This window comes from Stegodyphus dumicola, chromosome 6, assembly GCF_044657685.1.
Source record: "Stegodyphus dumicola isolate Sdum_Otavi_A_Nest chromosome 6, ASM4465768v1".
Lineage (NCBI taxonomy): Eukaryota > Metazoa > Arthropoda > Arachnida > Araneae > Eresidae > Stegodyphus > Stegodyphus dumicola.
This window is the reverse complement of record NC_140773.1, coordinates 226,302,870-226,324,463: the sequence shown is the minus strand read 5'-3', so window position 1 is coordinate 226,324,463 and position 21,594 is coordinate 226,302,870. Positions and strand designations below refer to the sequence as shown.

Sequence of the window (21,594 nt, the reverse complement as noted above, 5' to 3'; positions counted from 1 at the left end):
CTTATCACTCTACAGAAAGTGAAGTTTCTTTGCCTAATGTCTGAATTTAAAATTTTCAGCCTAAAGATATGAATTCTAAGACTTGAAGCGTTAAATTATTTATTTTAACTAAAGGAAGAGTAATTCAGCAAGCAAATGAAACTTCAGATTATGTTCTTTATTTACGAGGAATCATCTTAACGTTCCCTTAGATGCGTCCGATAATTTTTTATCTCTAAATAAAACCCAGCGAATTTAAGTTAATATATGTGCAGGTCCACGAAATGTTAGCTTTGGCGTTTCAGAATTACGGCTGCAATAATCTAATAACAGTAATTCCAAGTAGTTTATTCCAAGTTGAAGGATATTATTGTAATTTCTTCAAGGAAGATACATTATTCAAAAATCCATTCTAGAGAAATAACATCAGGTTACAGGAGAATAATAAAGAGAAGTTAATTTTTGTTCATTTGAACTTTCGTGGAGGATATGCGTCTGTTTTAGAGTCCATTTCTCCCTCTTAATTTTAAGCTCTTTCTTTTGCTCACAAAAATTCGAAATTATAATAAAAATATATGAATCGCTATTAATTTCGTTTTGGCATTTTGCGTTGAAAACGTTAAATGCCCGCTTAACTTTTGAAATTGTTGCCACCAAATATTATTGCCTTATGTTATATCTAAAGTAATTAATAATAAATAGTCTGCATAAATGTATGTACATTTCTGGCATTGTGATAAAACAGCGGTGCCCAGAGACGTCAAATTTTGACTAACGTAGTCCTCCACCGAATATGGACATCTGGAAACCCTAGTTTGGAATTTGTTTAGTACCGATTTCATATTTTGTAAAACCTTAACTTATTTTTTATTAATAAACTCAACGATTTCAAAGAGAGCAATGGCAACACATAATGTCCCTTTATCTCAAATATTATCTTTGCAGTGCATCATGATAACTGTTATTTTTAAGTTTCTGATAACATTTCAGTTTATATTTGCAGTTTCCATATCTGTAGTTTTAGTTATGTATTCGTGTGTAGTTTTGCTATTTAATGTATGAAGGAAACCTTCGAATTCAGAAACCTTGATTCAGAAAGACTCATGAAAAGAAAACCGAACAGCTGCCTTTGAAATATCTTTCTCCACAACATTTCACATTTTATATTACGCCCAAAGGGGATTTTCCTTAATGTTTTGTGCGTTACCTTTATTTATCAAATATCGGGTTCTTCGCACTTAAACCATAAAATTCAATTCAGCAGCAATATCACAAAACAATTTAAAAAGAGCATATCTTTAGAATTTCTGACACACATAGTCTCGCGCGCTCGAGATAAAAATGCTTTTTTTTTTCGTACAGTGTTGCATTTGCTCGCTTTAAAATCGTTGAGTTTGTTAATCAAAAATTCGTTAAAGTTGTACAAAATAGGAAATCGATATAGAAAACAAATTCCAAATTTGGGCTTCCAGATGACCCATATTCGGGTGGACGATTACGTTATTCATAACTTGATGCCTCTAGGTATCGTTGTTTTCTCACAATGCGAGAAATATACATCATACATTTTTGCAGATTCTCCGTTATTTATTTTCTTTAATTATAACACAGGCGACAGATGACAGCAGGGCCAGACACCCGGACGGCTTTCAAAGACTAATCGGGTATAGTCCGGAACCAGCTCCATCTAGAGCATAACATGTTTTCAACATAAAATACCTACAAGCATTGCTTCATTACCTACAAGCATTGCAAGGCGACATAACATAGCTCAGAATAGACATGACATGGCATAGCATTCAACGTGACATAGTATAGAATATAGTCATTATATAGCGACATAAAATATTTACAATATTAAATACACAGCGTAGAGTAACTTACACGACAGGTGGACATAGTATAGCGACATAACAGTTACATATTTACAACATACAATTCGCAGTGTGGCATGACCTATGTTACAGGTGGACATTGCATGATGACATATCATAGCGTAGACATAACGTGGCACAGCATTGCAACATGATATGACATAGCATAGCATAAGGATGACATGTTTACAGCATTAAATATACAACGTAGCTTAACTACATGAAAGGTGGATATAGCGTAGCGACATACCGTAGCATCTCATAGACATAACATACGTAGTATGCGACATAACATATTGACGTCACAGATTTACAACATAAAATACACAGCTTCATATAGCCTACGCGGTATACAGAACATAGCATAGAGGAATATATATTGACGAAATATTTAACTATAATGCAGGGCGATAATGTTTGGTGGCAACACTTTGAAAAGAGATATGGCTTTTATAGTAATTCGACGCAAATTTCCAAAACGAAACCAATAGCCCTTCTGGTCTAACACCCTTTGGGCTAAGAATAATAGTTGCCTGGATAAGCTCCCTTATTATTGCTTCTAAACTATGTTTTTGCTAATTTTTATTGCTAAAAATGATCCGAGCTGTACGTCAATCTTAAAGTATTAAATTTTTTGTGTTGACCAAATGTCTTCATTAGCCATTCATTAAACACTCTCACAAAGTATTATATATATGTTGACACTAGTCTAAAGAGTGTAAAAGAATAAATAATGGTAGGGAGGGAGGAATTTGAAGACTTGGTCCATTCTTCTTTGTAGCAGGTGAACTAACAGTCTTTCCCGATACGGCTTACGTGGGTTTAACTCAGCTGATCTCTTTGTTTCTGCGCCGTGACTGAACTATCTTCTGCTGATTCCTCTAAGACGGACACAGCAATTTGTTCAGGGATCACATCCAAAATTTCATCACAGGGGTGTGAGTATCGAAGGATGATAAAGTAAGAGCCATTCTTCAGAAAGTCCTTTTCTCTTCCAATTTTACTTCCTACATTTTACAATCTTTAATACAAAGTTGCTCTGCTTAATATAGAAGTTATTTTGTCTCTCCTTTCAGCATGCCGTTCTGGTGTAACGGTAGCCCACTCGGAGCGTATCGAGAGGTCTAGGTTCGAGTCCCGGCGAGAGCCTTACTCATTTTTTATGTTTCGTACTTCAAAATAACCTAATGACTCTACAAGTGGCGCCGAGTATATATGCTATTTTCTCCCTCCTTCTAGCATGCGTTCGTGGTGTAACGCATGCCCTGCTTCAAAATTATCTAATCAATGTAAAATTACTGTCTTTGATATTGCAATGAGGATTGGTGGACAAGTAAAAATCAACCATTAGTACATTTTACTACAGAAGTTCCTTACTAGTTACCATCTTTCCTTCCTTCCATTGGTAGAATTTCTGCATAAATGTATGTAGGTTTCTCGCATTGTGATAAAACAACGATACCTAGGGCCATCCAGTTTTGAATAACGTACGTCTCCATCCGAATATGTGCATCCGGAAGCTTAATTTGGAATTTATTTTATTATATATTTCATGTTTTGTAAAGCATTTATGAGTTTTTGACTAAGAAACTCATGGATCTCAAAGCGATCAATGGCAAAACTGTACGAAAAAAAAAATTATCTCTGTCGCGTGAGACTGTGTCTCGGAAATTCTAAAGATATCCTCTTTTAAATATTTTGGGATATTGCTGTTGCATTGAAATTTATGGTTTAAAGGCGAAGAACTGATATTTAATAAATAAATGTAATGAACAAAACGTTGAAAAAACACCCTTTTGGGCGTAATATAAAATCTGAAATCTTTCAGATTTTCTTATTCATTATATTTATTAGTATTTGTATGCAGATATTTCAAATAAAATAGCAAAGTCAATGAATAAATCAGAATCTAAGGAAAAAATAAAATTTAAATTTAAAAAAAAAAGCCGAAAAGAAAAGAATGGTAAATTACTTTAGTTGTAAGACAAGTAATTCTTACAAAAAGTTATTCTTTGAAGTTTGTCAACCTATGTCATAGTATGTCCAAATCGGAATCATCGTCAGTATAAATATAAAAATTCATCTTTAGGTGGCATCACAAAAATAAACCGCAATATAAATATTAACAGGCGTTAGACAATATATATTATGAATACTAGCTGAGTAAATTATGACCAAATCTTGAAAAAAGAAACAACAAGTTATAGCAATTATTACAAAAATTCGACCGACATCTGTTTAGAATTTAAAAATTCTTTTTCATGTGATCTACAAAATTAAAGAGAAATAAAAATCTGAAAGCTTTAGGATTTTATAATTACGCCCAAAGGGGCGTTTTGTAACATTTTGTGTGTTACTTTACATATTAAATATGATGTTCTTCGCACTTAAACCATCAACTTCAATTCAACAGAAATATCACAAAATATTTAAAAGAGCATATCTTTAGAATTTCCGATACACGGTCTCGCGTGCTGCAGACAAAAATGTTTTTTTCGTACAGTGTTGTGATTGCTCGTTTTAAAATCGTCTAGTTTGCTTATCAGAAATTCTTTAAAGTTTTACAAAGTATGAATACGAAATAAAACAAATTCCAAATTTGGGCTTATAGATGCCCATATTCGAATAGAGGACTACATTATTCAAAATTGGATGTCTGTGGGGACCGTTGTTTTTCCACAGTGCGAAAAACATACATAAATTCATGGAGATTCTTTATTAATTAATGTCTTTAAATACAAGTATAATATATGGCGATAATATTTGGTGGCAATAATTTGAAAAGTGAACCGACGCAAAATGCTAAAACGAAATTAAAAGCGCTTTTGCGCGAAGAATCCCTTTGGGCTAATGATTAGTGATTTTAATGCTATTTACGTTTTACTGTACGTAAATTAGCTACGATTAGTTTTAAGGTATATTTTTTATAATATTTCCGCATTTGAGGAAAACATGAAGTTTCATTCTTAAGTTTCTGCTTTAAAAGGCTAAGCAAAATAATTTGAAAAAACTTTATTAAAATTTTATACGTATTTCCTGATTTAAATTTTATTCGTATTTTATACGTAAATTTTATACGTATTTTTTGGGGGGGTGGAGAAAAATTTAAATTTGTTCCTTTTAGCTGATACTTTTACACTAATTTAAAAAGATATTGAACTATTTTCTCTCCTTTATTTTTTTTTTTTTCTTTGGGCAGTAAATTTGCCGTACGATTTCAGAAAAGAAAAAATCAAGTTAAACCTGAATATTCACTATAAATTCTTTGGAACTTTATATTATACTCATGTTTAAATTTGGTGAGCAGCAAACTGATATTTGCAGTAAAATGTAAATCAAAGTATCAAACTTTTCGAAGTATTAAAATTTATTTTGTTATAAAGAGAAATACTGACAATAAAAATTATATATCACACTAAGGTTTGAAATCTTTACCAAAAATATTAAGATTGAAACATTTCAGCTGTAAATAATGTCGCGTTCTACGGGTTCGTGGAATTCGAGTAATTGACGATAACACATGATCAAAAATCAAAACACAATTTATTCGCAGTATTAAGCAGAAGAGTTTCAAGGATACGTTTATAGTCGTCGAAAATCTAAGATAAAAACGCTGAAACAATCAGTAATACAGCCTTCAGGCTGTAACGTTGAAGATAGCTTCACGACAAAACACTAAAGTACAGCTCCCGACTCGGTAGATCGCTTTCGAGTTAATCTCTGAACTTAAAATACTCTATTACTACGCATACAGGCAGAGTATATATATATACTCTATCTATATACTATATATATATAGGTTAAACCTACCTTCGAGAACATTCCCGAGGATACCGTCTAGGAATGCTTTTTAAAATGTTCTCGCTCCGTCTATGGCGTATCGGCCAGTTTTGTCCTCCAAATGGGCGATTTCGTGCCAAATCTTGCAACCCTGCGTTTTCATGGAACTTTCTGGCAACCCGAACCCCGCTGTATGGATAAGCTCTCTTACCGCAGCTGGGCTTTCGCAACAATGTATTAAATTTTAATAAGTTAACAGAAGCGAATACCACAGCCCAGATACTCGATTTTTCCTCACTGCAACATTATAAATTAATTTGTAAATAGGAGTAGTATTTATTATTCGAGAGGAAATATGACTTAAAACATTGCTCATAAATATAGTAGATGGCCATTCTAATTTTTGATTTGTTATGTGGTACAATGCTTCAATTAATACCAAGAATCGTATTAAATTATGTAGTTCTCTAACAAACAAAAAAATCAATAGAATAGAACAATCAATAGAACTAAACAATTGAGTCATGTGGTATGGATTTCTCAAAAATATGGAAGAGAAGAAAATAACAAGTAATATAAAAAAATGCTTTTTAAAGTCAATTCTTCCTTAGGTCAACAAAGAAAAATTTTATTTTAGTTACTTTTTATTAAAATTTTCTCGCTTCTAATTTATGAAGCTGGTGGTAGTCTATAACTTATCATGTATTATTGCAAGGAACCTTTCCAGTGATTTTTCGATCAGTCCAGTTCTTCAATTAATATTCCATTTAATGATTTCACACAACTCAAGGTGACATATGTTTGACCTGCTGCGAAGAATTTTCTTCCTAGATATATATTACTATGTATATTTAGGACGAAAATTATAATATAGATATATATTCCAGTGCTACCTTGCATCTTATGTAGTACTATTGTTGCCCATGATAGTAGTATTAATGGTAGCACTGTAGCTGCGTTTGGCGGGGAATTGCACTGATAGTGACTCGATTCTATGAACACCATTATTATTTAAAAGTTCACACTGACTGATGGAATGTCTTGTTCATTGACTTGTTCATCTAATTTACTACGATGCACTATTGGCTCGATTCTGTGAACTCTATATTGCCAAATTTTATAGTGACTGTTGGAATGTCTTGTATATTCCCTCAGTAGGTAATGGATAATATTCTATATAAGTACAATATGTAATTCAAATACTGTGTAAGTATTAATAGTTTTAATTTTATTTAAAAATTTTAATGAATATTAATTTCAAGGATTAAAATTAGATGGAGCCATGACATTAGCTCGATACTGATAATGATAATACTGTTACGAAATGTACAAACACGGTAAAATGGCTTCCCTGCAAAGCAGTTTTAGGGTTGCCATCAAATAACAAGGCAGGCAGGGTTGCTAAATTTGGCGAAAAATCGTCCATTTGGCGAAAAAATTGGCGATATGCCATGGACGGATGGAGAACCTTCTGAAACGAAATCTTACCGGTTTAGCCCAGAGTGTTCTCGAACACAAGCCAAAAGCTATACAAACCCTGCTGGTCCGCAGTCAGTTAGTGTGCCTCATAGAGTGCGAGATAGTTGGTGTCTCGTCTAGCGAGTCTGTCGGTGCGGAGTCGATCGAGTTGACAGCCGGACAACGAGTGCCGAGTGGGTCGTCCATTGCATCGAAAACGTCTCTTCGTATATCGCGGTTAGTGCATCGTTTAGAAAGCGTGTTGAGCTCCAGGAACGACTGAACAGAAGAGTCGGAAGCTGTGCTCTGTGTGTCATCAAGTGCATCGCGAGTTGTAGCGTCGAGAGTCTCGAGAGTACGTGGAATTCCGAGAACGGCCGAGCAGAGTCGGGATCTGTACTCTGGTGCTTTGCGGTGAAGCTGTCTCCACCGTTATTGCCTGACAGTGTGAAGGCTGTGTCGCTGATTGTTCCAGTGTGTTTATTGTAGATCTTCGACGACTGTAAAAGTGTTTTGGAGCTGTCCTGATTAATATTGGTAAATAAAGTGTTTTTCGATACTTCATCAAGTGTCGTCGTTATTCACTCCAAATCCACACGAACCTCGTACGAACGTGAAGGAAGAAAATAACGTAACAACTGATGTCAAAAGATAACATAACAATACATTACATACTGATGGAATGTCTTTATATAGAATTGCATAATATACTTACATAGTGCGTTATCCGTCTTGGGAATATGTGAATATGACTTTAATATGTGAAAAACCTGTATTAACACCAAGTGTCGTTCACTACAAGTTTAAAAAAATGTATTTGAACTTGAGTGGATGAATAAAACGTATTTTATTAAGGATTGAAAATTTGAACAAGATATACGAAGAGTGTGAGCTAACAGTAGGAAATTAAAAAGGTCTTCACGTTATGCACAGACAAAACTAAAGGAATTGACTAAATGTTTAAAAGGAAGTACGAAACTTTTAAACCATAAATATCTAAAAGCATAACGTAATATATATATAAACGCATAACGCTTTTCGTTGCGTAAATCAACTGCAGTTTCTTCAGTTAATACCGAGACATCTTAAAACTCGCCTCTAATTCATTATCTTTAGGTACAAGTCAGGTACCTGGTACCCTTCACGGTGCTTGACAAATTAGCTGCACTAGGAAGTGAGGTCAACTCTATGAAACCTGTCATCACCCGGACAAATATAATATATCTAACCTGGGAAAAGGGGTGAGCACGTGATTGGGGGGGCCGACGAATGGAAGACAAGGAGGAGAGGTACGTCACTGTCTCTTCCGGTGTTCCATCATCGTCACAGTGGCATTTGCCGAAGAACCTTTCAAGGGATGTCTTGCGAAGATTGTCGATTACGCAAAAAGTTTGTGCAAGATTTTCGAAAACGTAGACAGATTATAAGAATGAATATTGAAGGAATTTTGTGGCATGTATGTTTCTACATCTAATCTTTCCAAGCAAATATTTCCACGAAGGTAATTTTATCTCTAGAAATGGAACTTAAATGAAGTATTATTAGTAAAAACGTTACTTTAATTAATTAAATGGTACTTATTGGCAACGTTATTTAAATAGGAAAACCGCATATCCTAGCAGTTAATTTTAATTAATTAAACGTTATTTATTTTAATGACTTAAATGCTACTTATTTTAATTAATTAAACTTTACTCATTTTAATTAATTAAACTTTACTCATTTTAATTAATTAACCGTTACTTATTTTAGTTAATTAAACGTCACTTAAAGGTTATTTAAATAGAAAATCTTGCACGACAAAGACCCTAGCATTATTTAATTTTTGTTCCACTCTTATTACTGGTAAAATGATTTTTTTTATAAAAACATGTAATAATTGTTTTATGTATAACATGATCTAACTAACAATTCAATTTATCTCTGTTACCATTGCATCCAGACTCTAAGAATTAATAAGGCAGTTTTCTTCAGAAAGTTCTCCGTAAAGGCATTTAAGATTTCATCTAATGCAAAGTTGCAAAGTGATGATTAAATCAGATATATGTCATTCATTTACTTAAGTTATAAGGTAATTTCTCCCTCCTTTCACCATGCCTTCGTAGTGTAACTGTTAGCACACTCGACGCGTATTCCAAAAGACCAGGTTCGAGTCCCGGCGAGGGCATTGCTCATTTTTCATGTCTCATGCTTCAAAAATCCTAATAATTTTGCAATAGTTAAATTAGAGAATACTGATAAAATTAAGTCTTCCCAACACAAATTCGTTTTAAAATGTATATTTGTATAAAAAGTATAAAAATATTTTACGCGTGAACTAATTATTATTATCATTACAATATCCGCATAATTAAGACATTTAATCGGTTACTTTTCTTTTTTAATTTAAAAAACAAAATGCATAGTTGGCATTTGCGTTTGTTGGGGGTCTTGAAAATATTTGTTTTTAGGATTCTGAACTATAATATGATGATTAGTATATTACAGCTATAACCTGTAGTTGTGCATCTCCCTTTTTGTTTGCAATCGGCTTCAGAAAACGTATATACTTATATTCCCACTCTGTTAGTTACCCGGGTCAGTGGTTGGTAATATGTACACTTTTTTGCTTTAAAAGTGGTTGAATTATGTTGTTCTTATGTTCCGGTTAAGATTTTTATGCCTTTAGTTAATCTGCATGAAATAATTGTAGAATTATCAGCAATTTAAAAGTTTAAAAGGCGCTAGGCCTAACAAGGCTACCATTTGTTTACAGTTGAAACTCTTAGTAGAATCGTGAATTAAGTCAGTTGGTGCAATAACTTCAGTGTCGTAGCGTCTTTTTGCCCAGTGGGATCGAAAGTTAACTTTCGATTTTGAGTACGGAAGCATTTGTTGTTCTGTACGTTGGCCAAATCGCTTGCTTTGGAGTAGAAAATCTAAATGTAAAAATTATTTTTTAACTGCTTTTAACTGTATCTGATGTTTTAGGCTTTTTTCATTTTCAAAATTTTAATGAAGATACTTTGAGTTTTTATGTAATTTTGCCTTTCTGCTTAGTGAGAACTGAATTGTTTGTATGAGGAGCAAACCTCTAATAAAATTCAAATGAAATGCAACTAAAAAATGCGTATAATTTAATCGGCCGCACAAGGAAGTCATGTGGCGTCCATACTGAATATTTTTCATCTTGAGGTACGCGAATGAATTGTACACTGTGCAAAAAAAAAATTGGAGAGTTCTATATCTCCTTTTTTACTAGCTCGATGGACGAAATTCAAATTGCGTTTTTCATGTCTCGAAAGCGCGACTTAGGATATGTACTAGATTTATATATAGCATTGTTCTCACATAGATATTTTGACACAAAACCGGACATTTTCTGAAATAACATACAAATTTATTTCCATATTTTGATTCTACGACTCAAATTATGGAAAACGGCCAAGTTTTACAAAAATCGCACGAGTCGTTTTTTAAAAAACTCGCCCTCAAAATTTTAGCTATTGCATGTTGATTGAATTTGATACATATTTATTAATATCCCTTTTTTATTAAACTTATTTGATTCTTCCTTTCGCATTTTGAAATTTAGGTTCATTCTAAACAAAATTACCCATTTTTATGATTTATTTTTTAAATTTGTATTTTGAAAAAAATATTAAATTATAATCTATAAAATTTTTACCATAATCTTTAAAATGTATTTCCAAGCATACCTACAAAAAATTGGAGCTTTTGTTCAAAATTTCCTAAGATATACCTGATTTTACATATTGGCGCGTTTTGAAATTTGGCATATTTATTATGAGCAATAATAACTCCAGATGTGGTTTACGCACTGTGTTACGATTATTTGAAAGTATAAACGATAACTTTTTTTCCGGCTCGTCTACAATGAAATAAAGTGAAAGAAAATAGGTTGCTATATATTAAGAAGTTCGGCAAGTGAATAACTGGTGGCGCAAATGAAAAAAATGCGCCAAGATAAATTTTTAAATTCCTCCGTAAATTTTGAACTACGCGAAATGTAACTTTTACAAAATGTAACATTTAGGTATAATTTGAGTCGTAGAATCGAAATATGGAAAAAAAAATTGGCATGCCATTTCAGAAAAAGTCTGATTTTGTGCCAAAATACCTATATTAGGACAATGCTATATATAAATCTAAAACCTATCCTAAGTCGCGCTTTCGAGACACGAGAACGCAAGTTGAATTTCGTCAATCGGTAAAGTAGAATGGGAGGTATAGAACTAAGCCCCTTTTTTTTTCTTTTTCTTTTTTACTTCCTTGCACGAAGTAAAAAGGAAGTATTGTAATCGCGAAAGGTTTCAGGAAGCATATTTCAACGAAAATATCCATTTTGACCGCTATCGAATGCAATTTAACGATGATTTTGCGTGATATCTGTACGTAAGGACAGAATAAAATGCTCTTTTCCTTCAAAAAAATTATAAAACTGATTTAAAATTAATTCTGAAGAGAATTTTTCGTGGCGTCTGTACGAACGTATGTACGTACGAAAGTACGTACGTATCTCGCATAACTCAAAAACGAGTAACCTCAGAACGTTGAAATTTTGTATATAGGCCTGCTATAACATGTAAATGTGCACCTCGTATTTTGGCTGCAATCGGCCGCACCAAACGTATATATTTATATATATATCCACTCTGTTACCCGGCTCAGTGATCTCAGTTTCTTTACTCTTATATGTTTGTAAATTGTACATTTTTTGCTTTAAAAATGATTGAATTATGTTGTTTTTATCTTCCGGTTAAGGGTTTTATGCCTTTAGTAAATCTGTATGCAATATTTTTAGAATAATCAACAATTTTAAAATTGTTTAAGTGCCGCTAAGCCTAATTTGATGGCGGCCATTGCTCTTGTTTACATTTGAAACTGTTGAGTAGCGGATTTGTTGCCAGTATAGAGAAACTTAACTTCGCAACAACAAAGATAACGCCTTCATTTATTATTTAAATCATGCTTAATCCTTTCTGAAATTTTTTCGAGGAAATAAGCGTTTAAGATTAACTTCGTAAATTTTAATACAGATATTTTGACTTTTTTTATATTTTTTCCTTGTCGCGAAGTGAAAACTGAATTAATTGAATGAGAAATATTCAATCGTCTGTGAAAAACTGTTTCTTTTTTGTTTTGTTTGCTTAATTTCTTTTATACATTGTTCTAGCTTTATTATAGTATTTGAATAGAACATGTGGGAACGATTAGATAATTCTTTAAATGATATACATTTTGTGCATTCTGAGTTATAATATGAACGAAATATAATACTGTTAAGTAAACCTAGCGCCATAGTGTAGCTATGGTAAACAAAGTGAATTTTAAAAAATCCATTTATTCTATTGTGGTTTATACGCTGTCGGCGAAGTAGGTTTAATTCAATCTAATAAGTTTAAATTAAATGCAGGAAAAAATGCGTATAATTTAATATTCCGTACAAGGAAGTCATGTGGTGTACACATCAGATTTTTTTTTTTTTTTGCTTTATATACGTAATTCCGAATATGTTAACACTGCATGATGGATCATTCGTTAAAAAGACATTGTACAGTCATAACCATTAATGAATTGCATACTCATCAAACTTCTGTTTCATGGGTATAAATCTTTCGAAGGAATAAAGAATATAGTGTAAGAATAATGTAAACAAAAATATTTTATGTTTCCTTAATTCACTTCCATTTTATTTTTGAACTGCGATTTAAATTACATAATTAAATAAATTAATCTTTTGAATTAAACTGTTTGAAAACACAAGTAAATTATTAACTGTATTTTTCTGTCGATTAGAATATGGATAATTTCTTTGTTTTTAAAGCAGTTTTCAGATTAGCCTTAATTTTGGGTTAATCGTTAAATCCACCTAACTATATTAGCAGGTGGTTTTAACGATTATGGTGGTTATATAACCAAAACTATATTAGCAGGGTTAAATGGTAGGTGGCTCTCTAAATTTACTTTCTTCAATACATATTTTCGGAGCCTAAATTTTAATCAACTCTGTATAATAATCTGTTTACAGTATCACAGTTCTCTAAGAAAGGCACACTGACATGCGCATTTCGAACAGGGAACAGAATCCTTATAAATTATTATAAGCCTCATTCAAAACAGAAGCCTTAGAAATTCTAGGCTATTAAATACAGCCTGCGATATGTAGTGCTTAACTCTTAAAGCATATTTAAGGCAGATAAAATGGCTCAAGTATGTCAAACAACATAAATAATAGTGCTGTCAAACTTCATCTTCTTTATTAGTATTTGAAATTGTTATGAAGAATCATTCATCTGTAATGGTGCTTTTCTGAAAGAAAAGTCTACGGAAAGTTTAAATCAATTCTTTACCGCAAACTGCTCACGAAAAAAATCGCAACTTCTATTCGCTTAAAAATAGTTCTAAGAAAGTGTGTCTAGCACTACTTCTAGCTGCCAAATCTTAGAGTTCTAGTTTAAACTCCATTGGTGGTCACATTGCTTGCTGCGAACATTTTCCAGCTGTAGTAAATTTATTGGATATCGATACTTTTTCTGATGACTATAAAAATAGAGGCTTACCCAAGAAAACAACAATAAGAAACTCTCAGGCTGCGTGTATTCGGGGGAGCACATTTCGGGGGAAGATCCATGCTCTGTAGCTGTATGGTCTGATGATGATGGACGATCAAAAGGATTGACCGTTTTTCCCAAACGATCGCAACTGCCAAGGAATCTTTTCTTCTTCCTTGACCTAAGGACGCTCCAGATATTTACCATCGCGTTTTCAATCTGTTCATTAGGCCACAATGCGATTATTCCGCCCCTTCTGGATGCCTGATAAACTATTTAGAGAATTCTCCAAAATATTAAAGTAATAGATTAAGAATAAGAAGTAAAAAATCCTATAGGTTTCAGATTTTAAATACGTACAAAGTGGCCTTTTTTTTAACATTTTATGCGTTACCTTTACTAATTTAATATCATGGTTTTTTGCACTTAAACCATAAAATTCAGTTCAACAGCAATATCGCAAAATCATTTTAAATTGAGCATATCTTTAGAATTTCCCATACACCAGTCTCGCGAACTGGAGATAAAAATGTTTTTCTGTACAATGTTGCCATTGCTAGCTTTAAGTTTGTTAATCCTTGAGTTTGTTAATCAAAAATTCTTTAAAGTGTTACAGAATATGAAACCGATAATAAAATAAATTCCAAATTTGGGCTTTCAGATGCCCATATTTGCAGGACGATAACGATATTCAAAATTGGATGGCTCTAGGTACCGTTGTTTAATCACAGTGCTAAAAACATACATAGATTTATGCAAATTCTTCATTATTTAATTTATTTCAATATAATACAGGGCGATAATGTTTGGTGGCAATAATTTGAAAAGTGAAACAACTCAAAATGCCAAAACGTTCTGAGCAAATTGCCCCTTTGGACTAATAAGCTTTAAAGAAATTCTAGAAATTAGTAAAATATTGCGAGTCACAGAATGTCTATAACTGTATTTAGTCATAGCCCAAAGGAGCGTTAGTCCAGAGAGGTTATTAGTCTGGAAGCGGCATTTTGCGATGGTTCACTATAAAATGCGCATCGCTTTTTAAATCGTTGCCAACAAATGTTATCGCCTTGTATTATATTTGAAAAAAATTACACTTTAGTTTTCTCGCATTGTGAAAAAAACAACGGTACCTAGAGCCATCAAATTCTGAATTACGTATTCCTCCAACCGAACATGAGCACCTGGAAGCCCGAATTGTGAATTTGGTATTAGTTTTATTATCCGTTTCGTATATTGTAAAATTTTAACGAATTTTTGATTAACAAATTCAACGATTTCAAAGCGAGCAATGGTAACACTGTACGGGAAAAACTCAGTTTTATCTCAAGCCCGCGAAATTGCCTATCTGAAATTCTAAAAATATGCTGATTTTAAATATTTTTATTGCTCTTGAATTGAATGTTATGTTTTTTAAGCGCAAAGACCATGATATTAAATAAATAAAAGGTAACAGACAAAACGATAAGAAAACACCCATTTGGGGGTAATTTAAAATCTGAAAGCTTTCAGATTTCTTTTATTACCCTGCTTTCAGGTTCTGTACCACGATAATTCAAAACTATTTTGTACTGCTGCGTTTCGGTTTCGAAACTCAACCGTCACTACTTGCAAAAGCTGTGTAAGCACAACTTTCGTAAGCAAAATTGCTTACTTTGATGTCCAACGGTGACTTACTTTACTTGTCCAACCTTAACTTTTGATATCCAAAAGTCACTTTTGATGTCTTCTTCTCAGAGGGAAATTGTAAACAACAGATGGCCAACTTAACCCTTTGCGACACAGTGTGTCCGATCTGGACACACCTAAAAATTTCCTTGTGTACGCCCAGAAAAATTGAATGGAAAAGGATTTATAAGTTACTACAGGTTACTCCTGAGCCTTCTTTATTTATAGTATATGGCAGCTTAACACAAAAAAGTCCATATATTTTAGCCATGTTTATTTTTTGAACACCCTCTTTTTACAAAGAATTATTCCAGATTTTTTTTTTAGGATATAAAAGGAATTGTTTGAAAAGAAATTTCTATGTTATTTTTTGGCTGCATTCTAATCTCTTTATTCTATATTAGTTTTAAATTTTTACCTTGAAATGTTGCCTAAAATCAAACGGCGAACCTTGTGCCCAGACCGGGCTCACCGATCATCTAGGACAATTGAGAGTCTGTATTCTTTGTTTCTCCGCATCCCATCGGTCAGTTCATTGACATCAATGCTCGTTTCAGCACTCTTTTTCGAAGCTCTATTAAATGATTGTGCCACTTTGGGCACACCCACAGAACTAAAACGATAAGTGCTATCTTCACAAAGTTTTACTTGTGTACTTCTCTAATTAGACTGCCTACTTTTTTTTTGTTTTTTTATCATAACTCCAACTTTAAAAGGTAGCGTGCCGGAAAGGGTTAAACGTAGATTTCGTAGAAATATAAAACTTCAATGAAAGGACTTAGATATTACAACTAGATATAAAAACAACTTTAGTTTAGCTCAGTTTTTTTTTTAAATTATTCTTTTATTCTTTGGTAAAACATTTGAGGGATTTCTTATTAAATTGTTTCGGACATGCAAACATCATTTACTCTGACTACATCGAAATTGATTACCAGATTCAGAATTACTAGTATTGATTTATTGCAAGATATTGCAAAGATATTGCTGGTTGAATTTCGATACCAAGTCATTGCAAAAATAATGACTACCACTTTTAGATTTTGTTTCTCAAAAAGCAATATTTATGCACAAAAATAAGTACGGAAATTAGTTCCAACAGTGGCCGAGTGGTTCAACACCACTATGTACTGGTAGTTCGCCTTATGTTGAACTGCAGAAGAACGGAGTGGGATGTCTGTTGTTCTGTTCATTATGTGTAACATGAACATGAACCAAAGTCTTTCACAAAGGCATCCCTTCTCTTAGGCAGATGGCTCTCGTATGCTTTGCTGTTATCTAAATTATCCGGTTTATTATTTCAAAATGAACTACTGAGGTATCTTGCATTATTATTTCAAAGTGGCAATTTGCCCAGAAGGACTATTAATTTCATTTTGGCATTTACGTTGATTCACGGAAAGCGTTGTTTCGCTCTTCAAATTGTTGTCACCAAATATTATCGCCCTGTATTATACTTAAAAAAAATTAAGTAATGAAGATTTTGCATAAATGTAATTTATTATTCTCGCATTGTGATCAGTTTGGAATTTGTTTTATTACCGATTTCATATTTTGTAAAACTTTAACGAATTTTTGATTAACAAACTGAAAGATTTGAAACCGAGCCGTGGCAATTTTGTACAGAAAAATCATTTGTATGTCCGGCGCGTGAGGCTGTGTATCGGAAGTTCTAAAGATATGCTCATTTTAAAATTATTTTGCAATATTGCGCTTGAACTGAATTTTATGGTTTAAGCGCGAAAAACGTGATATTTAATAAAGAAAGGTACGTTAAAAAACGCCCCTTTGAATGTAATTTAAAATCTGAAAACTTTCTTAAAAACTCATTTTTAATGTTATTGCTGCGACTTGTCTGACACTAACAGCAGATAAAGTGCATGAAATATATCGTGTTCAAGAGCTCTTTTTGGTTTACGCATGTTATACTAGATTGGCTGTGCGAATTCGCTTGCTCTATCTCGGTTTTGAAGGAGAATTTCTCGGGTGAGGTATCTGAGGGTCCGGCTACCATTCTTCGCTTTCCATCAAGCTCTCGAGAGAACTTTCGGCTCCATACTATGCTAAGTGTCTCTATGCTGAAACGATATTATACACTTGCAAACATCTACTCTTTCATTGTGCTTCGAAACTGGGTTTATGGCTATGGCAGACGCATTGCATAGCTCAATTCTGAGAGTTAACTTTAGAAATTGTGCCGTTCAGACAGAATAGTGTTCAGTGATTCTGAATGCCGTACCGAAGGACGCAGGTTCGCGTCCTGGAGAAGGCATGGTGTACATTTTCTGTCCCTTCATAGGAGGTAGCGGTGCCCCATCTATTAGGTGCCTTTATAGTAAAGTGACCACACGTTCAAGTGGCCAACGCCTAATAATGGCTAATGTCCACCATTAGGGGTGGGAAAGACCTTTAGAAATTGCTGACCTTAAACATAAGTAAATGACGCAAAACTTCAAATAAACCAAAAGCAATACCTACTAATTTAAGGTGTAAGATTCTCTACTGTGTACTTCTTAGTTACAGTTGAATGTGAAGAATCTTAAGAACTAGTAAGCGAATAATTGCTTGAGTTCGTGAGACAGTAATGAAAGGCTTAAAAGATCCTTTAATATTCAAATAAGAATTAACATAACTCCTTCTTGAAGTTGTACAATAAAAAACGACACTCGGGCTTGAACTTAGGAAACTAAGAATTAAAACTTAACTAATTTTAACTAAAAAGATAAAGCCGAAGCTATCAAGATTCTAATGGAGTTGGACCCTTAACGCTAATTGACTGCGAAGCTATTAAGGGCCAAGCGTAATAATAGTGTTATGTTTTTTATTCTTCTGACACCAGTTGTTACTTTATTTTCTTCCTTGACGTTCGTACGGGGTTTGTAGATTTGGAGTGAATAACGACGACACTTAATGAAGTATCGAAACACACTTTATTTACCAATATTAATCAGGACAGCTCCAAAACATTTTTATAGTCGTCGAAGATCTACAATAAACACACTGGAACAATCAGCGACACAGCCTACACACTGTCAGGCAATAACGGTGGAAACAGCTTCACTGCAAAGCACCCGAATACAGTTTCCAACTCTTCGGTTCAGTCGTTCTCGGAACTCCACATACTCTCGAGACTCTCCACGCGATGCACTCAACGATACACAAGAGTATAGCTCTCAACTCAGCACAGTCTAAGACAAAACTCGACGATGCACTAAAAGACTCTCTCGATGCACTCGACGACCAACACGATGCTAAACTTCGAGACACTCGCTCAATAACTAACTATTAGCTCGCTAGACGAGGCACACACACACTAACTGACTACGGAACGAGCAGGGTTTATATAGCTTTCGGCTTGTGTTCGAGAACATTCTGGGCTAAACCGGTAAGAATTCGTTCCAGAAGGTTCTCCATCCGTCCATGGTATATCGCCGATTTTGTCGCCAAATGGGCGATTTCTGGCCAAACGTACATTTCGTAACAATAGCTTGAGAAAGAGAGAGTAGCCTAAAGGGGCAGACGCGTGCTAGACAGAATCTCTGGTTCTCTCTGTTTAAAACAGAACTTCGCGGTTAAATACCGCTGTTCTTAAATTTGCATTCAAACGTCATTCTAAAACTACATTCTGGCCGGAAATGGTAAGTTGAAATTAAGATGCGATAGGAGAGGAAGTTTAACTCAAAATTTAATTGTGAGATAAATAAGATATAATCCTTACAAAAGTAAGGTATTATCTAATTTCATTTAGACAATCAGACTGTGAAACTTACTTTGAGCTGCTAAATCCAAGAGTTAAAACATTATTAACTGTCTAACCGGCTTCCGTAGATAAATGCGTTAGTTTTTTGCATGTATAACCTATTGCTATATGCAGATGCTCCCTTAGTAGGAGCTCATTTAACTCCCATGCCACAAAGCTGGATTAACCTAATTCTCTAACTACCCTCATGGTACTTGCGGGCGAATATAAGCTGCTTCCTCGTCCATTTTAAGGTCAAACCATGAACTTTTATGATCAAGTGTGGGCGCACGGGGTATCTATCACATACCCCAATATTTAAAATACGGTAAAAGCAGTTTTATTTAGTTAAAAAGCTCTGGAATAATTTAGTTTTAAAGCTCTTGAATACCGGCCCAGGGTGCAGCCCCGCTACACCACGAAGGAACGATAGGAAAGCGGGAGAGATATCTTATATACTCCCCCTTTTAATGGGCGACTGGGGTTTTTAGGGGACCCAATCGCCCAAATCCTGAGTGAGGATAATCATCATCCAACACCCTTTTAGTTCGTGCGCCACTGTAGAGACATTAGGTATTTTTTGGAAGCAGGAAAAATGAAAAATTAGCAACGCCTTCGCCGGGAATTGAACCACGAACCTCTGGAATACCGGCTCAGCGTGCAGACCACTACACTATGAAGACTTACTAGGAAGGCGGGAGAGATACCTTATAGGTTTAAAAAAAATTTATATCCAAAATAAGCTTCTACAGACTTAAAATTAAGATAAATGAAAACAATAACAAAATAAGGTTTTATTGAGTTTCAGTAAGTTTTATTGCCTCTCTAATACACAATGCCTAATCAATTATTCTCAATTCAGATAACATTAAATGTAATCTTTCGGCTTCTGAGTATCATTAATAAAATCTATTTTTAGCATATGGAAAGATACTTTTGTTAAGGCTTTTCTCGTTCAACATTTCTTAGCGCTTTTAACTTAACTCTGCAATCATCGTCAAGCATCATGTCAACATAAACAAAAAAGTTACTAAACTCTATTATTCAATTAATTGATATAAAAAATTGTTTAGGCATCGCTGCATGATTCATTACTCAAGTTTTCTTGTACTAGTAAACGTGCAGTGATGAAAGCCAAATATAATAAATAATGATTCGCTAGATTAGCATCAGGGGTAAGAAATATTAGTAGGTGTAAAATCAACAATATTTCCATCTAGGTTTGAGATGTATTCCAAGCAGACGCGCAGCTACGGAACCAACTTATTGATCACCCAAATTTATGCTAAAATGATTATTCCTTGAATAAGGACATATTTTATTTGCTGCCGAAGTGAAATAAAGAATCGAGACTCATAATATATGTTTTATTATGGGCAGAATAAATTGCTCATGCGTAAAGTATAAAAAAAATTATATTTAAAAAAAATCTAAATAAAAAAATTGAAAACTGAAAGGTTTCAGATTTAAAATTACATTCAAAGGGGCGTTTTGTTTTACATTTTGTGTGTTACCTTTATTTGTTAAACATCATGTTCTTCGCAATTAAACCATAAAATTAGTACAAGAGCAATATCGCAAAATAATTTTAAATTGAGCCTATCCCTTTAGAATTTCCGATACACAGTCTCGCGCGCTGGAGATAAAAATGTTTTCTGTGTACAACGTTGCCATGACTCGGTTTGAAATCTTTGAGTTTGTTAATCAAAAATTCGTTTACAAAATATGAAAGTTAACAAATATGAAAGTTTTACGAAATGTGAAATCGATAATGAAACTAATTCCATATTTCAAATTCGGGCTTCCAGATGCCCATATTCGCAGGATGATTACGTTATTCAAAATTTGATGGCTGTAGCTACCGTTGTTTTATCATAATGCGAGAAATATACACGCATTTATGCAGATTCTTCATTGTTTAATTTCTTTAAATATAATACAGGGCTGTAATAGTTTGTGGCAACAGCTTGAAAAGTGAATCAAAGGAGAAAGTGAATAGGCGCAAAATGACAAAACGAAATTAATAGCTCTTCTCTTTCCTCTAACGCCCTTTGGGTTAAAAAAAAACAAGTTGTTTGAGATTCGGATTTTAGATCATTCCAGACGTCCGGATCTCGAACATGGTATTGTATATATATGTATGTACATAAATTATATAATTATGAGCGATGCATTGGTAGAATTTCTTACCGATGAATTAAAGTTCTTTTAATTTTCCAGCTGCAGTTGTGCAGGACATCCTGGAGCCATCATTTGCAGAGCCCATTCCAAACATGACAATAGCAGCCGGCAGGGAAGTCGTATTACCCTGCGTCGTCAACAATCTAGGCACCTATAAAGTAAGTTGATTAACTTTTCATAACTTCATAATGCATGACTTTCATGAACGCAAATGGCTAAGTGTTTACATATAAGGAAAAACAATTTATTAATTAAAATAACTGTATTTTTCACACATTTCATATTATTCTAGTAACGCATAGTACAAACAAGTTTCAAGACGCTTGAAATCAATTATATTGGTTAATTTTTCATTCACATATCT

General features: G+C 33.7%; 1 protein-coding gene across 2 annotated transcripts in view; it reads left to right on the top strand.

Annotated features, from left to right (window-relative positions):
- Window positions 1–21,594, top strand: part of LOC118185734 (lachesin-like) — an 898,780-nt gene that overhangs the window by 637,811 nt on the left and 239,375 nt on the right. For both annotated transcript variants that reach the window (XM_085819606.1, XM_085819605.1), the window contains exon 3: window positions 21,270–21,388. In XM_085819606.1, the coding sequence (XP_085675732.1) occupies window positions 21,323–21,388 (66 nt within the window). In that variant the 5' untranslated portion in view covers window positions 21,270–21,322. The remainder of the gene's footprint in view (window positions 1–21,269; window positions 21,389–21,594) is intronic.